Here is a 20,229-nt window from a genome sequence, read left to right on the forward strand (position 1 = left end):
AGCCCAAAGCCCCAGCACAAGACTCTACCCTGAGAGGCCCCACTTCAGCTAGAACCCCCAGGCAGATCTGCGACTCCTGCCTTGGGGCAGGCAAACCACAGGCTCTGTTGCTCCATCCTTGTGAGGGGCTTAGAGCACCTGCAGAAACCTTCAACACTCTCACCTGGGGAAGGAAGGGATGGGAAGAGACCCCAAACAGGGTCTGGGCGTCTGGGTTGTTCCCCTTGCCCTGGTTGCCTCAGATCATCTCAAGGCTGCCGAGAAGGAGGGAGAACTCGTCTCTGCAGGCCAAGTTCTGACCCCAAACGGTAGTCTGGGCAGACCTGGATCAGGACCCGGATGGCCACGGCTGAGCTCAGGCTCTCCCTGACAGGTGTGCAGGCCCTGGTGAGCATCCTGCAGAGCTGGTACACACTCTTCACCCCCACCGAGGCTACCAGCATTGTGGCTGCCACAGCCGTATCGCACGCCACTATGCTGCGCCTCAGTCTTGACTACCCACAGCGGGAGGAGCTGGCTAGCTGTGCTCGCGCGCTGGCCCTGCAGTGTGCTATGAAGGATCCACAGAGCTGCGCCCTGTCGGCCCTTACACTCTGTGAGAAGGACCACATCGCCTTTGAAGCCGCCTACCAGATTGCCATTGATGCTGCTGCTGGCGGCATGACTCACTCACAGCTGTTCACCATCGCCCGCTACATGGAGCTCCGTGGCTACCCGCTACGTGCCTTCAAGCTGGCCTCACTGGCCATGAGCCATCTCAACCTGGCCTACAACCAGGACACCCACCCGGCCATCAACGATGTGCTATGGGCGTGTGCCCTCAGCCACTCCCTGGGCAAGAATGAGCTGGCGGCCCTGATTCCCCTGGTGGTGAAGAGTGTGCACTGTGCCACAGTGCTTTCAGACATCCTGCGGCGCTGCACGGTCACTGCACCTGGCCTGGCCGGCATCCCAGGCCGCCGCAGCTCGGGAAAGCTTATGTCCACCGACAAAGCTCCCCTGCGCCAGCTGCTGGATGCCACCATCAACGCCTATATCAACACCACACACTCGCGCCTGACACACATCAGCCCTCGCCACTACGGAGAGTTCATTGAGTTTCTGAGCAAGGCCCGGGAGACCTTCCTGCTGCCGCAGGATGGCCACCTGCAGTTTGCCCAGTTCATCGACAACCTGAAACAAATCTACAAAGGCAAGAAGAAGCTGATGCTGCTGGTGCGAGAGCGCTTTGGCTGAGAGAGCAGATAGCTCGCTGCTGGGGCATCCTGCACTCCCAGGTATCATCCGGTCAGGCCAAGGACACAAACATTTGTCCACCCTGAGAGGACTCTGAGCACCTGTGGCTGAAGCCAGAGGACCACAGGGCTAAGCATGGGGAGAGTCCAACTCTAGCCAACATGCCTTGTCAAGGTTCTCACAACAGCCCACTGTTCCTGGAGGAGCTGGGCCCTGCAGACCGATCAGAAACCCCACACATGCCACCTCACGCCCCGCTATCTTGCGTGTCCTGGGCATTGGCCCTCTCTCCTTGGCAAACACAGAACACTGTTCCGTCTCAGGGATTGCTTAACCAGAGAAACAGAAGCATTTATGGTACTGTAAATACTATAGTATATGTGTTGCCAATTACATTGTAAAATTGTAACTATTTATAATTCTGGTTCTAATCTGATGGGTAGCTGTGGGTGGGAAGATAGGCTTGTTTTCTGAGGAGATTCACAACCGTTTCTCAGGTTTCCCTTGCAGAGGATATGCTATTGGCAGTGGAAGAGTGGGGGTGGCAGAGAGAAAAATGGCCATTAGAGTAAACCCCAAGTCTAGTCTATGCAGAAACCCCGGCCTGCAGATGGGCATTGACAGCCCGGTGATGGGTGAGGGGCAGGGCCCGGTCTTGACTTAGACTTTCACCTCACGAAGCCATGAGGACACAGAAGCTCTTGCTCCTGCCTCACACAGCCTCTCTCTCTGGGAGCCTGCCGAGCTCCTGAGAAACAAGGGCAGGGAGAAGGTGAAGGTCTGGGAGGCCACTGGGCTTATAATGTTCATCTTCTCTGGTCACCTTTGTGTTAGACAGCATCTGGTTTCATCTCTAATTACACTTGTGTGTGTGTGGATCTGGATGGCTACGTACGTGCATCTGTGCGCATAGATATATCTGTGCGTGCCTGCATATGCACATGTATATTTATGTGTATCTGTGTCAGGTCTGTGTCTGTGTAAAGACATGTCTGTGTACTGGATGGTGGGTTTCTGTGTGAGGGTATACACATTTGTGAACATATAAAAATACATATCTGTGTGTGTGTGTGTGTGTGTTGATGTTTGTCAATGCATGTGTAGTGTTTGTGTTATCTGGGCACACGTAAGTGCATGTGTATAAACATGTCCGTGTCTGTGTGTAACTGTGTATATTTCCACATGTAGGTTTGTCTGTGAATTCATGTTTGAGGATCTGCCTGAATGTGTCCCTTCTCTTTTTGCCAGATCTCTCATCCCCATTTCTCTTATTCTCTCACCAGCTAAACATGTTCCTCATCTCTGGGCCTCCTTTATTCACCATTGTCTCACCAAACAAGCTTCTAAGCACTAGTCTCCCTCTGCCCTGAGTGGCTCCTTCAGTGCCACATTTCTCTTCTTACCCTGTACTTTGTTTCTTCCCCTGCCTTTCTACCTCAAGCTTCCTCTGCCTGCTTCTGTCACAGTCCCATTGGTCATTGGTTTGGAGGCTGCGGCTGGAATGCATTTGGCCTTTTCCTTTCTGACTAGTTTCTAGCTCTAGTGGGCAACCCCTGTCTTAGCCCTGGCTGACCTCCACAGCATATCATGTTCCTGCTACCTTACTGACCCCTCTGCTCAGCCTGGAATTGTAATAGGAGGTAGCACAGGCATTCGGAAGAGTCATTTAGATGCCAGTGTCTTGGTGGTTACTGTTCCATGTTTTAGTTCCCCAGTAGGGGGTGGGGTGTGACAGGGAAGGGGTGGTATAGTTAGAGTGTGAACCAAGGACCTCTTTGTCTGCTTTACTTTCCTGTCTTTGACAAACTGTTTGTGTCACTTTTTTTTTCTCCACACTAACCAGTAAGTTGCATTTGCTGTTTGTGGCTACCAAAGTCTCACCGTCCAGCTACGGGCCCAACAACCTCTCAGCCCAATAGGTTGGTTTAAAAAAAAAAAAAGACAACGCCACTCCCATTTCTGTATCACAATTGCCGTTTTTTAGCAAGTGTGTGAACTCACAGTGCTTTTCTATGAATAAATCCTGGATCACAGAAAAGATCATTTTTCTAAAATCAGAAATTGTGTTCTTTCAATAAATGGGGCCCTTCTCTCTTCTCCATCACCTGGCTGGGACAGGGAGCTGGTTAGGCTATATAGCACAGTGGGTTCCTAATGGTCTAAGATGTGGAATGACAAATGAAGAATTTCCTACTGCACCACACCCCTCTCCAGAGCTCACAGGCCTATCAGAGCCTGATCCCAGGAAGTAGGTACCACCATGAAAAGCGGAAACAGCAAGATACTGAGAAAATTAGAGGGTATGCGCAGAAAAGAAAGAATGCAGGGCAACTGGCCCTGTGTCCCACTCTGGTCTATACACCCTTCCCTCCCCAGACGCAAAGCCCTGTCAATTTGGCCTCATATGCTATAGGGACCCCATTTCCCTGCAAATGTCACAGCTCTAGCTCCTAGGAAGATCTGCACAGCCCCATGTAGCTCTGGGGCTTGGAGATCTGAGAGCAAAATGGTGGTAAAGGTCCTGACATTAAGTCCTACATACATATTCACTGATACCCGAGGTCCCATGACTTGTGGGAGAGGATGCAGAAAGAGGCCCAGGGAAGGAAGAGGCTAAGAAGGAACTGAGGATAAGGGCACAGATCTTTCACAAACAAAACCACACACAAGACTCCAGCTCTGGAACTTTTATTCTCCTGGAAACAATCATCTGTGTTAGTGGTACTTCAGATAAAAGGATTATGCTCAGTTCTGTCGAAGCAGGCGTGAGTGTTTGTGCACAGCATCCACAAAGGCTCCCACATGTTCTGGGTCCATGTCAGGGTAAAGTCCGTGGCCCAGGTTGGCAATGTAGCGCCGCGGCCCAAAGTCATTCAGCATCTCCTGCACCAACTGCCCAATCTCCTCCTGGGGGGACCAACAGGGCACTGGCTACAGGGGGCCAGCACACCTCTGTCCTCCCTATACATAATAGTGACACACATACATGTAGGCATGCTTCTACTCAGTGTTACTCATACAGTCATTCAAAAAACTTTATCGGGTGCCTAGTATGGGCCAGGCGCTAAGAAAACACAAATGAACAAAATCAATGAGAAGAAACTCCTGCCTTCCTAGAGTTTACATGGTATGAGTGGAGTAGAGGGGAGGGGTAAACAGATAATAGAAGCACACACATAGTAATAAACACAACCATATCCAGAACCATGGGAGCGCACAGAAACAAACACAGACACACACAGGGACCTGGCTGTTACCTCAGATGCATATAAGGCACAGGGGTCCAGGTTGCCCTGCAGGGTCACCGTCTTTCCCACGCAGTCCCTGGAAGTAGAGTCAGTGCCCTGTTCTGGCGACTGCACATATGGCAGTTACATCCCCTCCACCGCACCTTCCATCACTCACCGGGCTTTCTCTGGGGCCACTGTCCAGTCAAGCCCAACCACCTCGTAGCCAGCCTGGGCCAGCTCCTCCAGGGCAAAATGTCCGTCCTTAGCAAAGATGATCTGGGGGAAAGGGCAAATCTCAGGCTGCCGAGGGCTTTGCTATGCCTCCTAATGTAGCTCAGCTGTGCTTCTGCCCTCCAGTGGTCACTTCGGTCCATGCAGGACTTAACCTGATAGTTCCACGGGCCCACCTTCACTCATCTGATCCCCATCCTTACCATGGGCACTGGTGCCAGGCCTGCCTCCTGCAGCCCGGCTTTCACTCGCTTGGCCACATCACGGATGTACGGCAGTGCAAACTTACTGAAGAGTTGTGGGCCAAGATGCCCTGCATGGGACTCAAAGAGCTGCAATGCCTACAGTTAGAAAAGAAATGCATAACACACAAAGAGGAAGTATCTCGGGCCCCACATACAGAATGTGCCTCAGTTTTCCTTCAGTTTTCCCCAAGTGACTTCAACCCCTGAGACTACCTAAGCCTATAAGCCCAGTTCCAGTCAAAAAGGAACTGCCCTCTCCAGATCCCAGTGCTAGGTTTGGTCTTTGAATACACAGAGCATTAAGCCCCCCTGCCAGTGTCTGGGCTTAGCTGCTCCAGCCAGATCATTTCATGCCAAGCTTCTTTTGTGCCTGGTATTGAGACACCTACCCTCACAGGTATAAGGAACTGTATTGTTTCTGGTCCTGAAAGACTAAACCCCAGGGCTTCCCTGGTGGTGCAGTGGTTAAGAATCTGCCTGCCAATACAGGAGACACGGGTTCGAGCCCTGGTCTGGGAAGATCCCACATGCCGCGGAGCAACTAAGCCCGTGCACCACAACTACTGAGCCTGTGCTCTAGAGCCCGCGAGCCGCAACTACTGAGCCTGTGTGCCACAACTACTGAAGCCCACGCGCCTAGAGCCCGTGCTCTGCAACAAAAGAAGCCACCACAATGAGAAGCCCAGGCACCGCAACAAAGAGTAGCCCCCGCTCGCCACAACTAGAGAAAGCCCGCACGCAGCAACGAAAACCCAACGCAGCCAAAAATAAATAAAGACGAAACCCCAGCCTATTTGTCTCTCCCTCAGGACTTACCTGGGCACCAGCAGCCACTTGTCCCACCAGATATGGGACGAGAGCATCAGTGAGGATGCGAAGCAGCTGGTGACTGGCCTGCGGTCTCTGGTAAAGCCAGCGTTTGGCCTGAGCCATAGTGCTTGAGCCGCCACCCTCAACCATATATGTCATGAGAGTCCACTGCAAAAGGCAAAAGCCAGATAGACACTTCCTTCCCTTGTCTGCACCCATACCTGCCAGAGTAATTTCTCCAAGCCCAAGTCCCTGCCCTGTTCCATGTTACCGGGGCACCAGCAAAGCCAATCAGTGGCACACGCCCAGCCAGACGTTGTCGAGTGAGGGTGATGGCCTGGAACACATAGCCCAGCTCAGAGGCCACTGTTGTTGGATCCCGGAGGCGCTGTAAATCCTGCTCTTCTCTTAATGGCTCTGGGAAGCTGGGCCCTTTGCCAGGCACCATGGTCACCTCCATGCCCAGTGCCTGGTGGGGGAGAAATCGTCCAGGTTCCCAACCTGTAACTCCAGGAGGAGGAGATCTGTTCAACCCATGCCAAGAAGGAGGAAAAGGAGAATAAAACTCAGCCAAACTCCATCTCTTCCAGCCTGTTTTCCCCTCTGTCCCATAAGGATAAGTGCTTATCTTGAGCCTTGACTGTCTTTTCCCTTTGTTACCCATTCAAGAATCAGATTTGAGCAGGTACCTGGGGTACAACAAGGATGTCGGAGAAGATGATGGCAGCATCCAGAGGGAAGCGACGCAGTGGCTATAGGGAACAGAAGACAGATTGCTAGGTGGCGAGCTGATAGCATAAATCTCTCCCTCTTTTGTGGACCCCTCACCTGCAGAGTAAGTTCACAGCAGGTCTCTGGGGAGCGACAGGTGCTGAAAAAGTCCTGGGCAGCCCGAGTTTCCCTAAACTCTGCAGACAAAAAAGGGAAAGCAGGGCTCAGCCTTGAGGAACCTCCAGAGCCCTCCTCTGCCCCTCAAAAACTTTTCACCCTCCAGAATTTTACCTAGACTCCGAGGCCCTGACCCTGACCTGGTAAGTAGCGGCCTGCCTGCCGCATGCACCAAACAGGAGTGTAGTCTGTTTCTTCTCCCCAGGCTGCTCGCAGGAAGGTGTCATTCTTCAGCTCCGGAAAACCCTGAGGTCTGGAGATCAGGAGCGGGTAGGGTAGGTGTCAGTAAACCAGGCTGGGGGTTGGGCAGGGCTCGGGTTCTAAAGGCGGATACAGTCCAGCACAGCTATCTGTCTTCTCCAGACCAGCTACCAAGCTGTGACTCCCCGCCGATTCCGCCTCCCCTCTATCAGGTGGTGTACAGGACTAGAAGGGCCGGTGCCGGGGCCTCTACCCTACACATAGTCGCAGCTTCCCCAGGCTCAAAGCCACTGGAGGGACTGGGAGAGAGTGTGTGTGCGGAGGGGGGGGGGGGGGGAAGGGGACGAAAGTCCAATTAGGAGAGTTTGGGGGGTCTTTGGACCAAAAAATCTCAGGAACAAGGGTACCAGTGGGCTGGTTTTGGGGCTGGAAGATCTCCAGGCTGGGGGATGGTCATGGGGGGATCAGAGACGACAGTCCGAAAAAGGGATCTTAGTTGAGGATTAGAAAGTCCAGAGGGCATCTCCTAAATAAAGGTCTGGGGTACGCAGTCCAGCTAGGCGGTCCCTAGGATGAACATCTCAGGAATCCATGGTTGGAGGATTTGGGATTCCAGAGACTTGGGTTCTCCGGGGCTGGGGAAGAGGGGTATAGGGACAGACTCCTGAGCTGAAAGACTCAGGTCAGAAGCCCGTATGGCCACACTGCGTGGTGGCACAGAGAACTCACCCACACTCGTTCGCCTCCATGATAAGTTGTCAGTAAACGCGAGCACAGCCCCAGCCGTAGCCTAATTCTGAGCCTGCCCCCTGCCCAGGCTCCGCCCCTTCCTGTAATGAGCCAAGGGTGTCGCCATGTTGAAAGTCACATGATCAGACTCCAGAAACGGCTCCCGGGCTGCCCCGGCTGCTGCCCGTAGGACCCCCAGGTCTCTTCACCGTAAAGTCCTCTGTAGCGACGCAACAACAAACACCTCCCTCCCCTCCCCCCACAAAAGAACTTCGCTGTAACTATACTTCACGTGGCGTGAGAAATTTGCTCTCCTCTGACGGCCTGGGAATCCCGGAAGACTCGTCCCAGGTCTCACTTTCACTCCCACTCTTCACGATTTTAACAATTTTATGCCTGGCCCAACCAGGCATATGGTGAATTATGGAACCAAGTTGTACAGGGAACTGAAATAATTAAATATTTATATTACCTAGAAAGAGGCGGGCACTACAATAGGTGCAGAGATTACAGTGAAGAACAAGACATTTCCTTCCTTTAAGGAGCTACAGACTGATGCGGATACAGAGAAGTCAGCAATCACAATAGTAAATGTTTTTTGTTTTGTTTTGTTTTTTGCGGTACGCGGGCCTCTCACTGTTGGGGCCTCTCCCGTTGCGGAGCACAGGCTCCGGACGCGCAGGTTCAGCGTCCCTGGCTTACGGGCCCAGCCGCTCCGCGGCATGTGGGATCTTCCCAGACCGAGGCACGAACCCATGTCCCCTGCATCGGCAGGCAGCTCTCAACCACTGCGCCACCAGGGAAGCCCTCAATAGTAAATGTTTTAAAGGGAAAGAGCTAGAAGCAAGTAGCAAGGGCTCCATTTAACTGGGGAAAGCAGTGGGGTATTCCAAGCAGAGGGAACGGCATGTGTAAAGAGATGACGAAAAAGAGCAAATGGCTTAATGGGAAACAACATCAAGCTGGTGGAATTAAAGAGGCTGGAGCTGTCTACAGAGTCCAGGTCATGCAGGCCTTTGTTAAGCGCATTTGTTCACTTTATCTTGTAGTAGTGTAATAGCATACAAATAGCTTGGAGAGAAGGGAAGAGAGGCACGTGTTCCCAACTTATTAAGGAGAAAACAATGGAAAACTGTCATAATTACATGGGATCATTTCTTTCTTTCTTGATAACTTCAATTATTTGAAAACTATATCAAAACAAACTTTCCACCCAAGTGTCCATCAACGAACGGATAAACAAAATGTAGTGGTGTGTGTGTGTGTGTGTGTGTGTGTATATATACACAATGGAATATTACTTAGCCATAAAAATAAATTATTCTGATACATGCTACAACATTGTTGTAACATGCTAAGTTAAATAAGACAGACACAAAAGGACAAATACTGTATGGTTCCACTTATATGAAATATCTATAATAGGCAAATTCAGAGGCAGAAAGTAGAGTAGAGTTTACCAGGAACTGGGGAGTGGGGGCAATGAGGGGTCATTGCTTAAATGGTACAGAGTTTCTTGTTTGGGGTGATGAAAAGTATTGGAAATAGATAATTATACACTTAAAAAACGGTTAAGATTGCAAATTTTGTTATATATATTTTCCACTATTTTTTTAAATTAATGTAATATATCAAATACCAGTGAGTAGTACACTTTAAATGGGTGAATTATATGATGTGAGTTATATTTCAGTAAACTTTTAAAAGAAACGGGGCGGGACCAAGTTGCCTTTTCCTCCATGATTATACTTCACCAGCAGCTTCTGTCCATGTTTTTTTGCCTCCTCCCTAACCACATCGGCCTTTCCTCTCGTTTGGTTCAGAATTACTGGGAGAAACTGGATAATGATCACCAGTGTCCTGGGATTAGGAGTAACCACCAGGATCAAGCCTAAATGACTCAAGACTCCTGTCAGCAGCCGAGCTGGGGAGGGGGTTATTTTCCGAAACGTTTTAGTCACACTGCCCCTAGGATGGGGAGCCTGAGAGGATATCTAACAGATTTTTAAAGATTCTTCTGGTTGTAGTGTGACTCACTGGGGGCACGGAGGCAAAACAGAAGGCCGGAGGATCTGAGAAATAGCTGTTGCAACTTTCCGGGCCAGATAGGATGGATGGTGGCTTGAATGGGGTAGTAGCAGTGGGGATTAAATGGTAGATGTAATGGGGTTTGGAGTGGGTAGATTGATCAGGTAGAAACTACTACTGAACTTGGCTCTGGTTGGCTGAGCGGGAGGCACAGAAACAGATAACAGGATTAAGTATTCGAGTACACAGGACAATACGGCGGGAACGTGAGGGGCGTTTAGTCCAGAACTTACGGTGAAGGCTGGCCGAAGGCGGGGCTGAAGGTGATGGGAAGCTTAGTCAGCCTTCCTGGCAGAAGCTCCTGGGGTCGGATCGCCCCTGGGCTTCCCTGGGCCACCAAGCTATGGCGGGCCCGGGCCCGGGCGCGGCGCTAGAGTCCCCGCGGCAGCTGCTGGGCCGCGTGCGCTTCCTGGCGGAGGCAGCGAAGAGCCTCCGCGCTGGACGGCCGTTACCGGCGGCGCTAGCTTTCGTGCCGCGCGAGGTGCTCTACAAGCTTTACAAGGACCCGGCGGGACCGTCGCGCGTGCTGTTGCCAGTGTGGGAGGCGGAGGGCCCGGGGCTGCGTGTGGGAGCCACGGGCCCGGCCACCTGTACCGGCTCCGGGCCCCTCCGCGCCGCCCGCGACAGCATCGAGCTCCGGCGCGGCGCCTGCGTGCGCACCACGGGCGAGGAGCTGTGCAACGGCCACGGGCTCTGGGTGAAGCTGACCAAGGTGCAAAAGACCCGGGACCAGGGAAGCCCTTGGCTGTTCCCCTCCCCTCCCCCATATTGAGCAGACATAGCGTTCGGTGCCCTTTGCCGTGGGCTGGGCTGGGCTTGCCGCCGGCAGTTCCCTGACGGCTGTCCCTGTCTGGCGCGTCCCGGCAGGAGCAGCTGGCGGAACACCTGGGCGACTGCGGGCTGGACGAAGGCTGGCTGCTGGTGTGCCGCCCGGCAGAAGGCGGGGCCCGGCTCGTACCCATCGACACTCCAGACCACCTCCAACGGCAGCAGCAGCTCTTTGGAGTGGACTACCGCCCGGTGCTCAGGTCCTGCACTGGGAGGGGCGGGGCTTGCTGTCATACTGCTGTGCCCTAGTGTGGCAAAGTCCGGGTGGTGGGATCTGGAGCGGAGGCAGGGTTTACAGCAGAAAGGGGCGGGACCTGAAGGGAGCTGGGGTGGGGCTTCTGGAGGCGCAGTTTAGAGGAGCTAGAGCTCTGAAGAAGGCTGCAGGGTCTCCTGCTGCTCGCTGATGTCTCCACATCCCGTCCCCCATTCTGTGCGCACAGATGGGAACAGGTGGTGGACCTGACATACTCGCATCGCCTGGGATCAAGGCCTCAGCCGGCCGAGGCATACACAGAAGCTGTACAAAGGCTACTGTGAGTGAGCTGGGATGGGATGGGGAGGAAGGAGCTCCAGGTCTGGGCCCGACCTAATTAGGGACTTGGGGTTGCTTAGCTATGTGCCCCCGACGTGGACCTACGAGTGCGACGAGGACCTGATCCACTTCTTGTACGACCACCTGGGCAAGGAGGATGAGAACCTGGGTAGCGTGAAGCAGTATGTGGAGAGCATAGACGTTTCCTCCTACACGGTGGGTGCTGGGACTCCTCCCGCCCCAAGCAAGATGTAGTCACATCTTGCTAGATCCAGAACTCTCACCTCTAGGCCAGGGCCAAATCTGAATCCCCACAGGCCATACTCAGTCCAACCCCCCATCTTGGAAGTCATGCAGGAACCCCTAGACACCTCCACCCATACCAGATGTGCTTCTAACCCAGCTCCACTGTACTTTCTCTCGTGCTCCCTGGCCCAAAGCACACTCCCAGTGCAGGGAGTGGGGGTAAACACCGATTCCACCTCTCTGCCCCTCCCCAGGAGGAGTTCAATGTGTCCTGCCTGACAGACAGCAATGCGGACACCTACTGGGAGAGCGATGGGTCCCAGTGCCAGCACTGGGTACGGCTTACCATGAAAAAGGGCACCATTGTGAAGTGAGTGGGCTCTGAGTAGGACAGGGTGGGTGAGCCACATACCTGTGAGTGTAAAAGACCCACGTGCACACTCTTAACCCTCAGGAAGCTACTCCTCACGGTGGATACCACAGATGACAACTTTATGCCTAAGCGGGTGGTGATCTATGGGGGTGAAGGGGACAACCTGAAGAAGCTGAGTGATGTGAGCATTGACGAGTGAGTGAACTGGCCTGGGGTGGGAGGTGGGACATGATCCAAGCAGTAGGATCTGGCCCACGTTGGAAGCAAAAGTTCGAGCGAGACCCCAGCAATCCCTGAAGACAAGGGGTCTCCAAAGTGCCTCACGTTCATCCTCTCAGGACCCTGATCGGGGATGTCTGTGTCCTGGAGGACATGACCGTCCACCTCCCAGTCATCGAGATCCGCATCGTCGAGTGCCGAGGTGGGGCTTAAGGCCCTAAGGAGGGAAAGGGAGCCCAGTGTGTAGATGGGGGTTAGCTGGCAGTGCGTGTGGAGAGAAGGAAATGGGCTTGGAGTTGAGGTAAATGTGATAGCTGAACTAACTCTAGGATCTGAAGCTTTGGGGCCCAAGCTGGGTGGAAGGTGCTAGGTAAGAGGGCTGCCTTAAAGCCATAGAAGTGCTTGGGCTCACCTGGAAGAGGAACGGAGTTGGGACCCTCAGGCATCCCCAAACTATAGTGGTGGACACAGGAACTAGCAAAGAATATAATAATCAGAATCAGGTTATAGGAGGGGATCCCAAAGGTCCCAAGTTTCTAGGGGCTAGGGGTAACAAAAGGCTGAGCATTAAGGAGTCTTCCTCAGGTCTGAGGGCCAAAAAGGCAGCAGGCGCAGTAAGTGATCTCACTGTAACTCCTTCCTCCAGATGATGGGATTGACGTTCGTCTTCGAGGGGTCAAGATCAAGTCTTCTAGACAGCGGGAACTAGGGCTGAATGCAGACTTGTTCCAGCCCACCAGTCTGGTGCGATATCCACGCCTGGAAGGCACTGATCCGGAAGTGCTATACCGCAGAGCTGTTCTCCTGCAGAGGTGGCTGTGGCCCTGGGCCAGTCAGGCCCTTCCTTGTCCCCCATCCTGAGCCTTGTATGTCTGTGTGGAAGAGGCCCCCAAGGTCTTATACTGTAAGCTGTTCCACTTCAAGAGGCAGAGCAGTCCCTGGGCCTTGCCTTCTCCTGTCCCTGTGAGTTGGGGAGTGAGGGGGTTTCGCATCCATACTAAACTCTTGAGCTGCAGTTATCTTTACCCACCCACCCCAGATTCATAAAGATCCTAGACAGCGTCCTGCACCACCTGGTACCTGCCTGGGACCACACACTGGGCACCTTCAGTGAGATTAAGGTGAGCCTGACACATGCAGTGCTGGTCTTGGCATTGGGCACCCCCTTTCTGCTCAGGCAGTTGTTCACTCTTCATCAGAGAGTTCTTAGACCTACTCTAGGCCTGGGCTTTTGCTGGGCTCTGGGAACATAGGAAGAAAGCCAGACACAAATAGTCAAAATTTCGAGTTTGGGGTGCTGTTCCCCAGAGAGCATGTGAAACATACAGAGCTCGGGGAGGAGAGGTTACAGCATGGACAGGGCAGGTTGCATAAAAGGTGGACACTGGGAGTTACCAGCAGCTCAAAATGACATGAGAGAAGCCTGCCCGTAGATATGAGTATGACATGGGGATGAGGCTGGGAGAAGGTGGATAGGAAGCAGGCCCTGGTAGCAGACGGCCCTGGGGCCAGACTTTGTTCCTGGTCAGTGGAGCCACTGGAAAGGTTTTATGTAAGGAAATGACAAAGTTGGATTTTTTGTTTTAGAAAGCTCTCCCTGGTGGCCAGACTAAGGGAGAGACTGGAAGCAAGGACCAGGGATGGACTAGGCTAGAACTGGAACCCTGGGATTAGGTCCAAGAATAGAGAAAGGTTCCAGGGCCTGGACAGAGGCTGACTGCCTGCTGGTCCTGGTCTGGCCACCTCTCCTCCCCAGCAAGTGAAGCAGTTCCTGCTGCTGTCACGCCAGCGGCCAGGCCTGGTGGCCCAGTGCCTGCGTGACTCAGAGAGCAGCAAGCCCAGCTTCATGCCACGCCTATACATCAACCGGCGCCTCGCCATGGAACACCGCGCCTGCCCCTTAAGGGACCCTGCCTGCAAGAACGCTGTCTTCACCCAGGTTTGGACCACCTGGGGTCAGACTGAGGGAGGGTCAGTAAGGGGCCTAGGGGGCTGGGCCAACAGGGACCTGAGCAAGGTCTTTGGGCAAGAGTGGGGCCAGGTCTTGACACAGACTTTCCCATAACTCCCTCCCCTTTCCCCTGCCCCCAGGTTTATGAAGGCCTCAAGCCCTCTGACAAGTATGAAAAGCCCCTGGACTACAGGTATGGCATGGGGGCGAGGGACCTGCTCAGGGTATACATGTACACGTGTATACCCACGCACTGCCTCTGGTCCTCTCACCATTACCCCTCTGTAGCCCCTACTCCTGGGTGGACTCTGGGCAGGTGCATCATTCTGAGCCTTGGCCCAGTGTGGTGACAGAGACCCACTCCTACTTACAGGTGGCCCATGCGCTATGACCAGTGGTGGGAGTGTAAATTCATTGCAGAAGGCATCATTGACCAAGGTGAGGCCCTGAGGGACGATAACAAGGGTCCAGCCCTACTTGGAGTGGTAGAGGCTTCTGAGATCACCAGCTAACCAGATAGGGGACTTGCTTATTACCCCATTATGGGGGCTGAGGCTCTTGTGTGCCCCAGCTGAAGGCATCTATCTGTCATTTCAGGGGGTGGTTTCCGGGATAGCCTGGCAGACATGTCAGAAGAACTGTGCCCTAGCTCGGCGGACACCCCTGTGCCTCTGCCCTTCTTTGTCCGAACGGCCAACCAGGTAATCTCCCATCCATGTCTCCCAAATAGTTTCTGCTCTTCTGTCTCTGCGAACCTCCCAGGTACCGGGCTAAGCTAGAGAGTGGGCAGAGGAGAGACTGAGTTGCCTGGGGCAGCCTCTGGACAGGCAGGGAAGGAGGAGCCATTGTATATTCAGAGGGATCATTCAGGGCCCCCAGTGGAAGGTGTTCAGGGAAGTCTCTGAGTCATCTGGGGCAACAAAGTAGGGTCCATCCCATGCCGTGCTGACAGCTCTGTCTCGGGGGACAGGGCAATGGCACGGGTGAGGCCCGGGATATGTATGTGCCCAACCCCTCCTGCCGAGACTTTGCCAAGTACGAGTGGATCGGACAGCTGATGGGGGCTGCCCTTCGGGGTAAGGAGTTCCTGGTGAGTAGCCTATTCTGCACCCCACCAGATTAATCCTGGCTCTTGGAAGGAAGAAGAGCCAGCCAAACCTGGGCAGCTCAGGGTGAGAAGACAGTAGTATCTGTCTCACAGGTCCTGGCTCTGCCTGGTTTCGTGTGGAAGCAGCTCTCTGGTGAGGAGGTGAGCTGGAGCAAGGACTTCCCAGCTGTGGACTCTGTGCTGGTGAGTTAGGGCCTAGAACCAGTGTTTCCTCTGCCCAGCCCCCAATGTTGCTGCTCCCCAGGGCTGTCCTGAGCCTTCTCCTACCACATACATGCTCCCTCTCCAATCCCATGTACTCCAGTAGCTTCAACTACTGTCACTATTCTGGTGACCCCTACTTCCTTATCTCTAGCCCCAACCTCTCTCCTAAGCCTGGGGCTATATATGCATTTACCTGCTGGACATCTGTCCCAACAAGGCACCTCGGGATCAACACACTCTTCATCCTTTCCCCAGTCTACTGCCCTCTAGGGCTCCCTGTCTCACAGTGGCACCGCCACCCACCCCTCCCCATGCCAAGCCCTTTCAGGGTCCTTCTGCACTCCTCCTTCTCGCTCACCTCCCGCATTCTGTCACATCTGCCTCTGGAATCTGTCCACTTCTTCCATCTCACTACTTTCCCTCTGGTTCAGCCACTTTCATTTCTGACCCAACCACTGACTGCAAAAATCGTCAGTGTCCCTGTCTCCATTCTTACCCATCTGATCTCCAGCATCCAGAGTATTCATTTCACTCTCCCTGTTTAAACCCTTCAGTAAATCCACTCTGGGCTTAGGATAAAATGCAGAGTCTGGAAAGGCCTTACATGACCCCTGTATCTCTGGACACCTGGTTCATGATCAGGCTCCAGCCAGACAGATTCCTAAGGCCTTTTGCTCTTTCCACCTTTTTCCAAGATGTTCTCTCTCCTGACTTCCTGGTGGCCCAGCCAATTCCCAGCCATCATTTGGGTCTCAGCTTAGCTGCGACTTCCTCCAGGACACCTTCCTGATCTCCAAGCCCAGTTAGGCATCGTCCTGATGCTTTCACAGCCCTTGTACTAACCCCCTCACTGCCCTCATTGCCTGCGTGAGGACTGCCTTGCCTGGCTGCCTCTCCTGCTTCCCTGTGAGCTTCTTGAGGAAAAACAAGGACTGTGTCTACAATGAAAAGATGACCTTCCTGCCTCTCTTCAACCCCCAGGTAAAGCTCCTGGAAGTGATGGAAGGAATGGACAAGGAGACATTTGAGTTCAAATTTGGAAAGGAGCTAACGTTCACCACTGTGCTGAGTGACCAGCAGGTGGTGGAGCTGATCCCTGGGGGTGCGGGCATCGTGGTGGGATTTGAGGACCGTTCCCGTTTCATCCAACTGGTGCAGAAGGCACGGCTAGAGGAGAGCAAGGAGCAGGTACTACCCAGAGGCCAGTGGAACAGAGAGCTTTGGGCTCGTTATAGCCAGAGTCCAGCCTTATAGGCCACCAGAGCCCAGTCCCAAGAATTCCGGCCCCCACCATCCCTCTGCCCCACATCCCTGCTGATCAGTGAAGTACAGAGACACATTGTCTCCATGAGTGGAGGCCAAGGGTCCCCACCACACACTGAGCTGGGAGTTGTGCCCTCTTCCCCAGCCAGGCCCTTTCCCTCCTCCGCAGGTGTCAGCCATGCAAGCAGGTCTGCTGAAGGTGGTGCCACAGGCTGTGCTGGACTTGCTAACATGGCAAGAGTTGGAGAAGAAGGTGTGCGGGGACCCAGAGGTCACTGTGGATGCTCTGCGCAAGCTCAGTGAGTGTGGGGCAGGGCAGCGCAGTCCCGGGGTGGGGCTTAAGGACCTAAGAATTAATTCCATCTGGTTTTGTCCCCACCAGCCCGGTTTGAGGACTTCGAGCCATCTGACACACGGGTGCAGTATTTCTGGGAGGCACTGAACAACTTCACCAACGGTCAGTGGAAAGGGCAGAGTAATGTCTGGGTTCGGACTCCACTCCTGGGATACAGAGACAGGGCGGAAGCTGAAGAACTTCTTCCACCATCAGCACACGGGCACTGATTTCCTTCTCCTCCATCTAGAGGACCGGAGCCGCTTCCTGCGCTTTGTCACAGGCCGCAGCCGTCTGCCAGCTCGGATCTACATCTACCCGGACAAGCTGGGGTGAGTGAGGATGGGGAGGGGAGGTCCAGTCGAAAGAGGCTGTGGCTGGCCTTCTGCCCTGCCCCACAAACATATTCACGTGTCAGACCCCTGCCCTGTGCCCCTGCAATTGTTTCTGATCTTTGGTCCCTCCACGCCCCCAGCTATGAGACCACAGATGCGCTGCCTGAGTCTTCCACCTGCTCCAGCACCCTCTTCCTACCGCACTATGCCAGGTGGGTTTCCTAGGTTCCAGCCTGGGGAGTGGAGGGCGGGGGAAGGGTGGCATCCTAGGGTGGAGGAGGGCTTCAGGTACTGGGTGCAAAAATTGGAGCCACAAAGCCCCTGGTTGTGAAGGAGGGACCTCTACACCTGGCGCTGATCAGCTCCCTGCCCCCTGCAGTGCCAAGGTGTGTGAGGAGAAGCTCCGCTACGCTGCATACAACTGTGTGGCCATCGACACCGACATGAGCCCTTGGGAGGAGTGAGTCGGCGCCAGGGGGCAGCCGCGGGCCGGCAGGACTGCTCCTGCGCGGGTCCCACTCGGCCTCGCCCAGGAAGCCAGCGCACTCCGCCCTTGGGTGCGGTTGGAGTGGAGCAGTGGGTTGACACTGGTGGCCCAGCCCCGCAGACCCTCAAGCCCTACACATGCTCGGGTTGCTCCCAGCATTATTTCGCATCTGTGAGAGGAATCTTCCGCAAGCCCAGCACAAGCTGCCAGCCCTGAGCTACTTGAAGGGGGCCTTCTAGCTCCCCACCCCGTGGACTTCACTTCAGTTTCCAGCTCATTTTTTTCTTTCCTTGTTCTTCTCTGGTTTCAGCCTGGACTCAAAGCTAAAAACTCAGGGGGAGAGGGGAGGATGGAGGCTCCTCCCCGAACAAGGCTCCAGGGATGGATAGGGAATGATGGCCATCCTCCTTGGTCACCTGAACCAAGAATGAAGAAACTGCTGAACACCCTCTCCCTCACATATTGGTCTTTTCCTCCTCTCCCTCCAACCCCAAGGTGTGAGTTCTGACTTTCTTTCTCCAACTAAGTCTCAACTGACAAAGTGCCACCACCATCCCTGGCTCAGAACATACATGTATCCAACATTCATGTATTCAACATTAAACATTAAACATACATGTATTCAACATTAAACATACATGTATCCAACATTAAATCTATACTACCACTGCCACCCCGCATTCATCACTTCTGCATCACCTCCAGCCTGACTCCCTGTCTGCTGTCTTACCCCCAAGACTTTGCACAGGCTAAGGCCAGTTATGTCCTCTCTGAAATCTTCAATAGCTCCTCTTTACTCAACTCTAAAATAAAGCCTAGACTTTAAACCTCCACCTAGGCTTTATGCACGTCCCTGCCCCAGCCCTCCCTCCCTTAAGGGCCTCCGTGACACTCCATCAAAGAAGCTCTCGTACATGGGAAAGTTGAATAAATGGATGAATTCATTCCTTCAGAGTGCGTTTATTGGGCTCCCGAGGGATGTTAACGAAGACCGTTCCAGGACTTCAGGGTCCTGCTGGGAGCAAAGGAGATGTGTGTCAACGTGGGAATGGTGGGGCTTCTCAATGGCAGAGATGAAATCTGGAGCTAAGCAGGGAAATAAGGCGTCCTCTGCCCAGAAGGGGGAAAGAAAGCTGGACTGGCATCTTCCGGGATGGGTGTGGCGATTCAGAGGATGGGAGTCCACCACCTTCAGTAACCAGGTGGGCAGAAGAATCTGACCTCCTAGAGGACATAGGCTTGCAATGGCTGAGAGACACCCGAATCAGGATGTGACATAAGAGGAGGCAGCGGCACTGCCTCCCACCCCCCCACCCCCCCTCCAGGTACCACACAGCTAAGGTGCAGTCTAGAAGAGCATCCGTGCGTGTAGAGTACCCCCGAGAAGTCGCGCTCTCCCATCGCTTCTCCACGCCGTCCTCTAGGGCGCGCCCTGACACTGCCCTGGTGGAAAACTCGGCCTTGGCTTTGAGCGCCTCCCCTGGGGCTCCGAAGACTGCCTCCCCGTAATTCGGAGTCTGACTCTCCAGATGAGCCTCGCCGTCAGCACTCGCCTTACGGCTCCCCGACCCCTGCGCCTTGGGTGGTCCACAGGAGACGTGCCCCCTCCTCCGGCAGCCCCTTTCCGCCCAGGGAGCTGGAGGCGCAAGAGCCCCAGCGGCCGCGACTCCCCCGCAGCTCGGCTTTCCCGCCAAGCTCCCGCCGACTTGTCCCGCCCGGTGGGCGCGCCTTCCCCCTTCTCTCCTCTTCAGGGAAGGGCGTGGCCAGCACGCGCCTGCAGGAGGTAGTCCGTTTCTGTCTGGTACCGGCCACACGAGTCTTTGGTCCCTCTTATTTTGTAGCTTGCTCTTCATTCATTCATTCATTCATTCATTCAGTGACTGCATGGAACAGCTATGTCAGGCACCACACTAGGGGCAATGGATAAAACGGTGGCTAAACAGATAATTTTGGCCCTCTTGGGATTTAACCTTTAATGGAAAAGACATATATTAAACAGATAATGGCATAAACAACATTTAGTAACATTTACGTAAGCGCTCCAAAGGAGAAATGAAAGGTTTCATTAAAAGACAGAACAGGATGATTCTAACCAAAGTGGCTCAGAGAAATGCTAAATCCTTAGGGGGAGTAACGGTACAAAGGCCAGCTGAGAAGCATGTTAACTGGAGTGTGAAGGGAAGAAAGAGATTAAGACTCCAGCCTTGGAGGCTCTTTGAGGGTTTTGCATTGAGCAGCCATGAGAGGGTTAAGCAAGGGAGTGACATGATTAGATTTGCCTTTGGCAGCTGCGTAAAGAATGAGTTGACAGGGAGAGAAACTGGAGGCAAGGAGGAATCCAAGCAGGAAATAATGGTCCCTGGAACAAGGCGGATACTCATTTTAACCATTATTTTTATTGGCTGCATTGTATTACATTGTAAGGAATTTCATAACTTTTATTCATTTAAAACCCTCTACAGATGGACATTAAGGTTGTTTACAAATTTTCGTATTGAAAATTACAAATGTTATAATAAACATCCTCATGCAGGTACTTCCCTGGTGGAGCAGTGGTTAAGAATCCACCTGCCAATGCAAGGGACATGGGTTTGAGCCCTGGTCCAGGAAGATCCCACATGCCACGGAGCAACTAAACCCATGCGCCACAACTACTGAGCCTGTGTTCTAGAGCCCGCGAACCACAACTAC

At 53.6% G+C, this 20,229-nt stretch overlaps 3 protein-coding genes across 6 annotated transcripts in view; 2 read left to right on the forward strand and 1 right to left on the reverse strand.

Moving 5' to 3' along the window:
* ZSWIM5 (zinc finger SWIM-type containing 5) overlaps window positions 1–3,264 on the forward strand; it is a 253,756-nt gene extending 250,492 nt beyond the window's left edge. Inside the window, exon 14 of the mRNA XM_029230688.1 lies at window positions 374–3,264. Coding sequence (XP_029086521.1) covers window positions 374–1,236 — 863 coding nt within the window. The 3' untranslated portion in view covers window positions 1,237–3,264. The remainder of the gene's footprint in view (window positions 1–373) is intronic.
* Window positions 3,265–3,907: 643 nt separating this feature from the next.
* Window positions 3,908–7,757, reverse strand: UROD (uroporphyrinogen decarboxylase). Of its 3 annotated transcripts, none has more exons than XM_029230686.1 (10): window positions 7,571–7,757; window positions 6,781–6,893; window positions 6,581–6,660; window positions 6,442–6,504; window positions 6,024–6,221; window positions 5,759–5,920; window positions 4,901–5,038; window positions 4,642–4,742; window positions 4,494–4,560; window positions 3,908–4,143 (listed from the first exon to the last, which is right to left on the reverse strand). In XM_029230686.1, the coding sequence occupies exons 1-10, from the start codon at window positions 7,588–7,590 to the stop codon at window positions 3,982–3,984; spliced, it is 1,104 nt and encodes a 367-aa protein (XP_029086519.1). In that variant the 5' UTR covers window positions 7,591–7,757; the 3' UTR covers window positions 3,908–3,981. The 3 variants fall into 3 exon arrangements, with proteins under 3 accessions (XP_029086519.1, XP_029086518.1, XP_029086520.1); XM_029230685.1 differs by having other exon boundaries at window positions 3,909–4,143; window positions 6,024–6,276; XM_029230687.1 differs by lacking the exon at window positions 7,571–7,757 and having other exon boundaries at window positions 3,909–4,143; window positions 6,024–6,276; window positions 6,755–6,893.
* Window positions 7,758–9,239: 1,482 nt separating this feature from the next.
* On the forward strand, window positions 9,240–18,470 carry HECTD3 (HECT domain E3 ubiquitin protein ligase 3). 2 transcript variants are annotated; one of them, XM_029230555.1, is made up of 21 exons: window positions 9,240–10,370; window positions 10,526–10,686; window positions 10,927–11,019; window positions 11,099–11,234; window positions 11,519–11,634; window positions 11,719–11,832; window positions 11,976–12,058; window positions 12,503–12,668; window positions 12,896–12,977; window positions 13,613–13,795; window positions 13,948–14,000; window positions 14,181–14,245; window positions 14,405–14,508; window positions 14,778–14,897; window positions 15,009–15,098; window positions 16,101–16,307; window positions 16,552–16,681; window positions 16,765–16,839; window positions 16,967–17,048; window positions 17,192–17,263; window positions 17,431–18,470. In XM_029230555.1, exons 1-21 carry the CDS (start codon window positions 10,002–10,004, stop codon window positions 17,513–17,515), a joined length of 2,586 nt encoding a protein of 861 aa, XP_029086388.1. In that variant the 5' UTR covers window positions 9,240–10,001; the 3' UTR covers window positions 17,516–18,470. The 2 variants fall into 2 exon arrangements, with proteins under 2 accessions (XP_029086388.1, XP_029086389.1); XM_029230556.1 differs by having other exon boundaries at window positions 17,849–18,470.
* The last annotated feature ends 1,759 nt before the right edge of the window (window positions 18,471–20,229 follow it).

The sequence above is a fragment of the Monodon monoceros genome, unplaced genomic scaffold, assembly GCF_005190385.1.
Source record: "Monodon monoceros isolate NGI ecotype Baffin Bay Population unplaced genomic scaffold, NGI_Narwhal_1 Super_Scaffold_18, whole genome shotgun sequence".
Classification (NCBI taxonomy): domain Eukaryota; kingdom Metazoa; phylum Chordata; class Mammalia; order Artiodactyla; family Monodontidae; genus Monodon; species Monodon monoceros.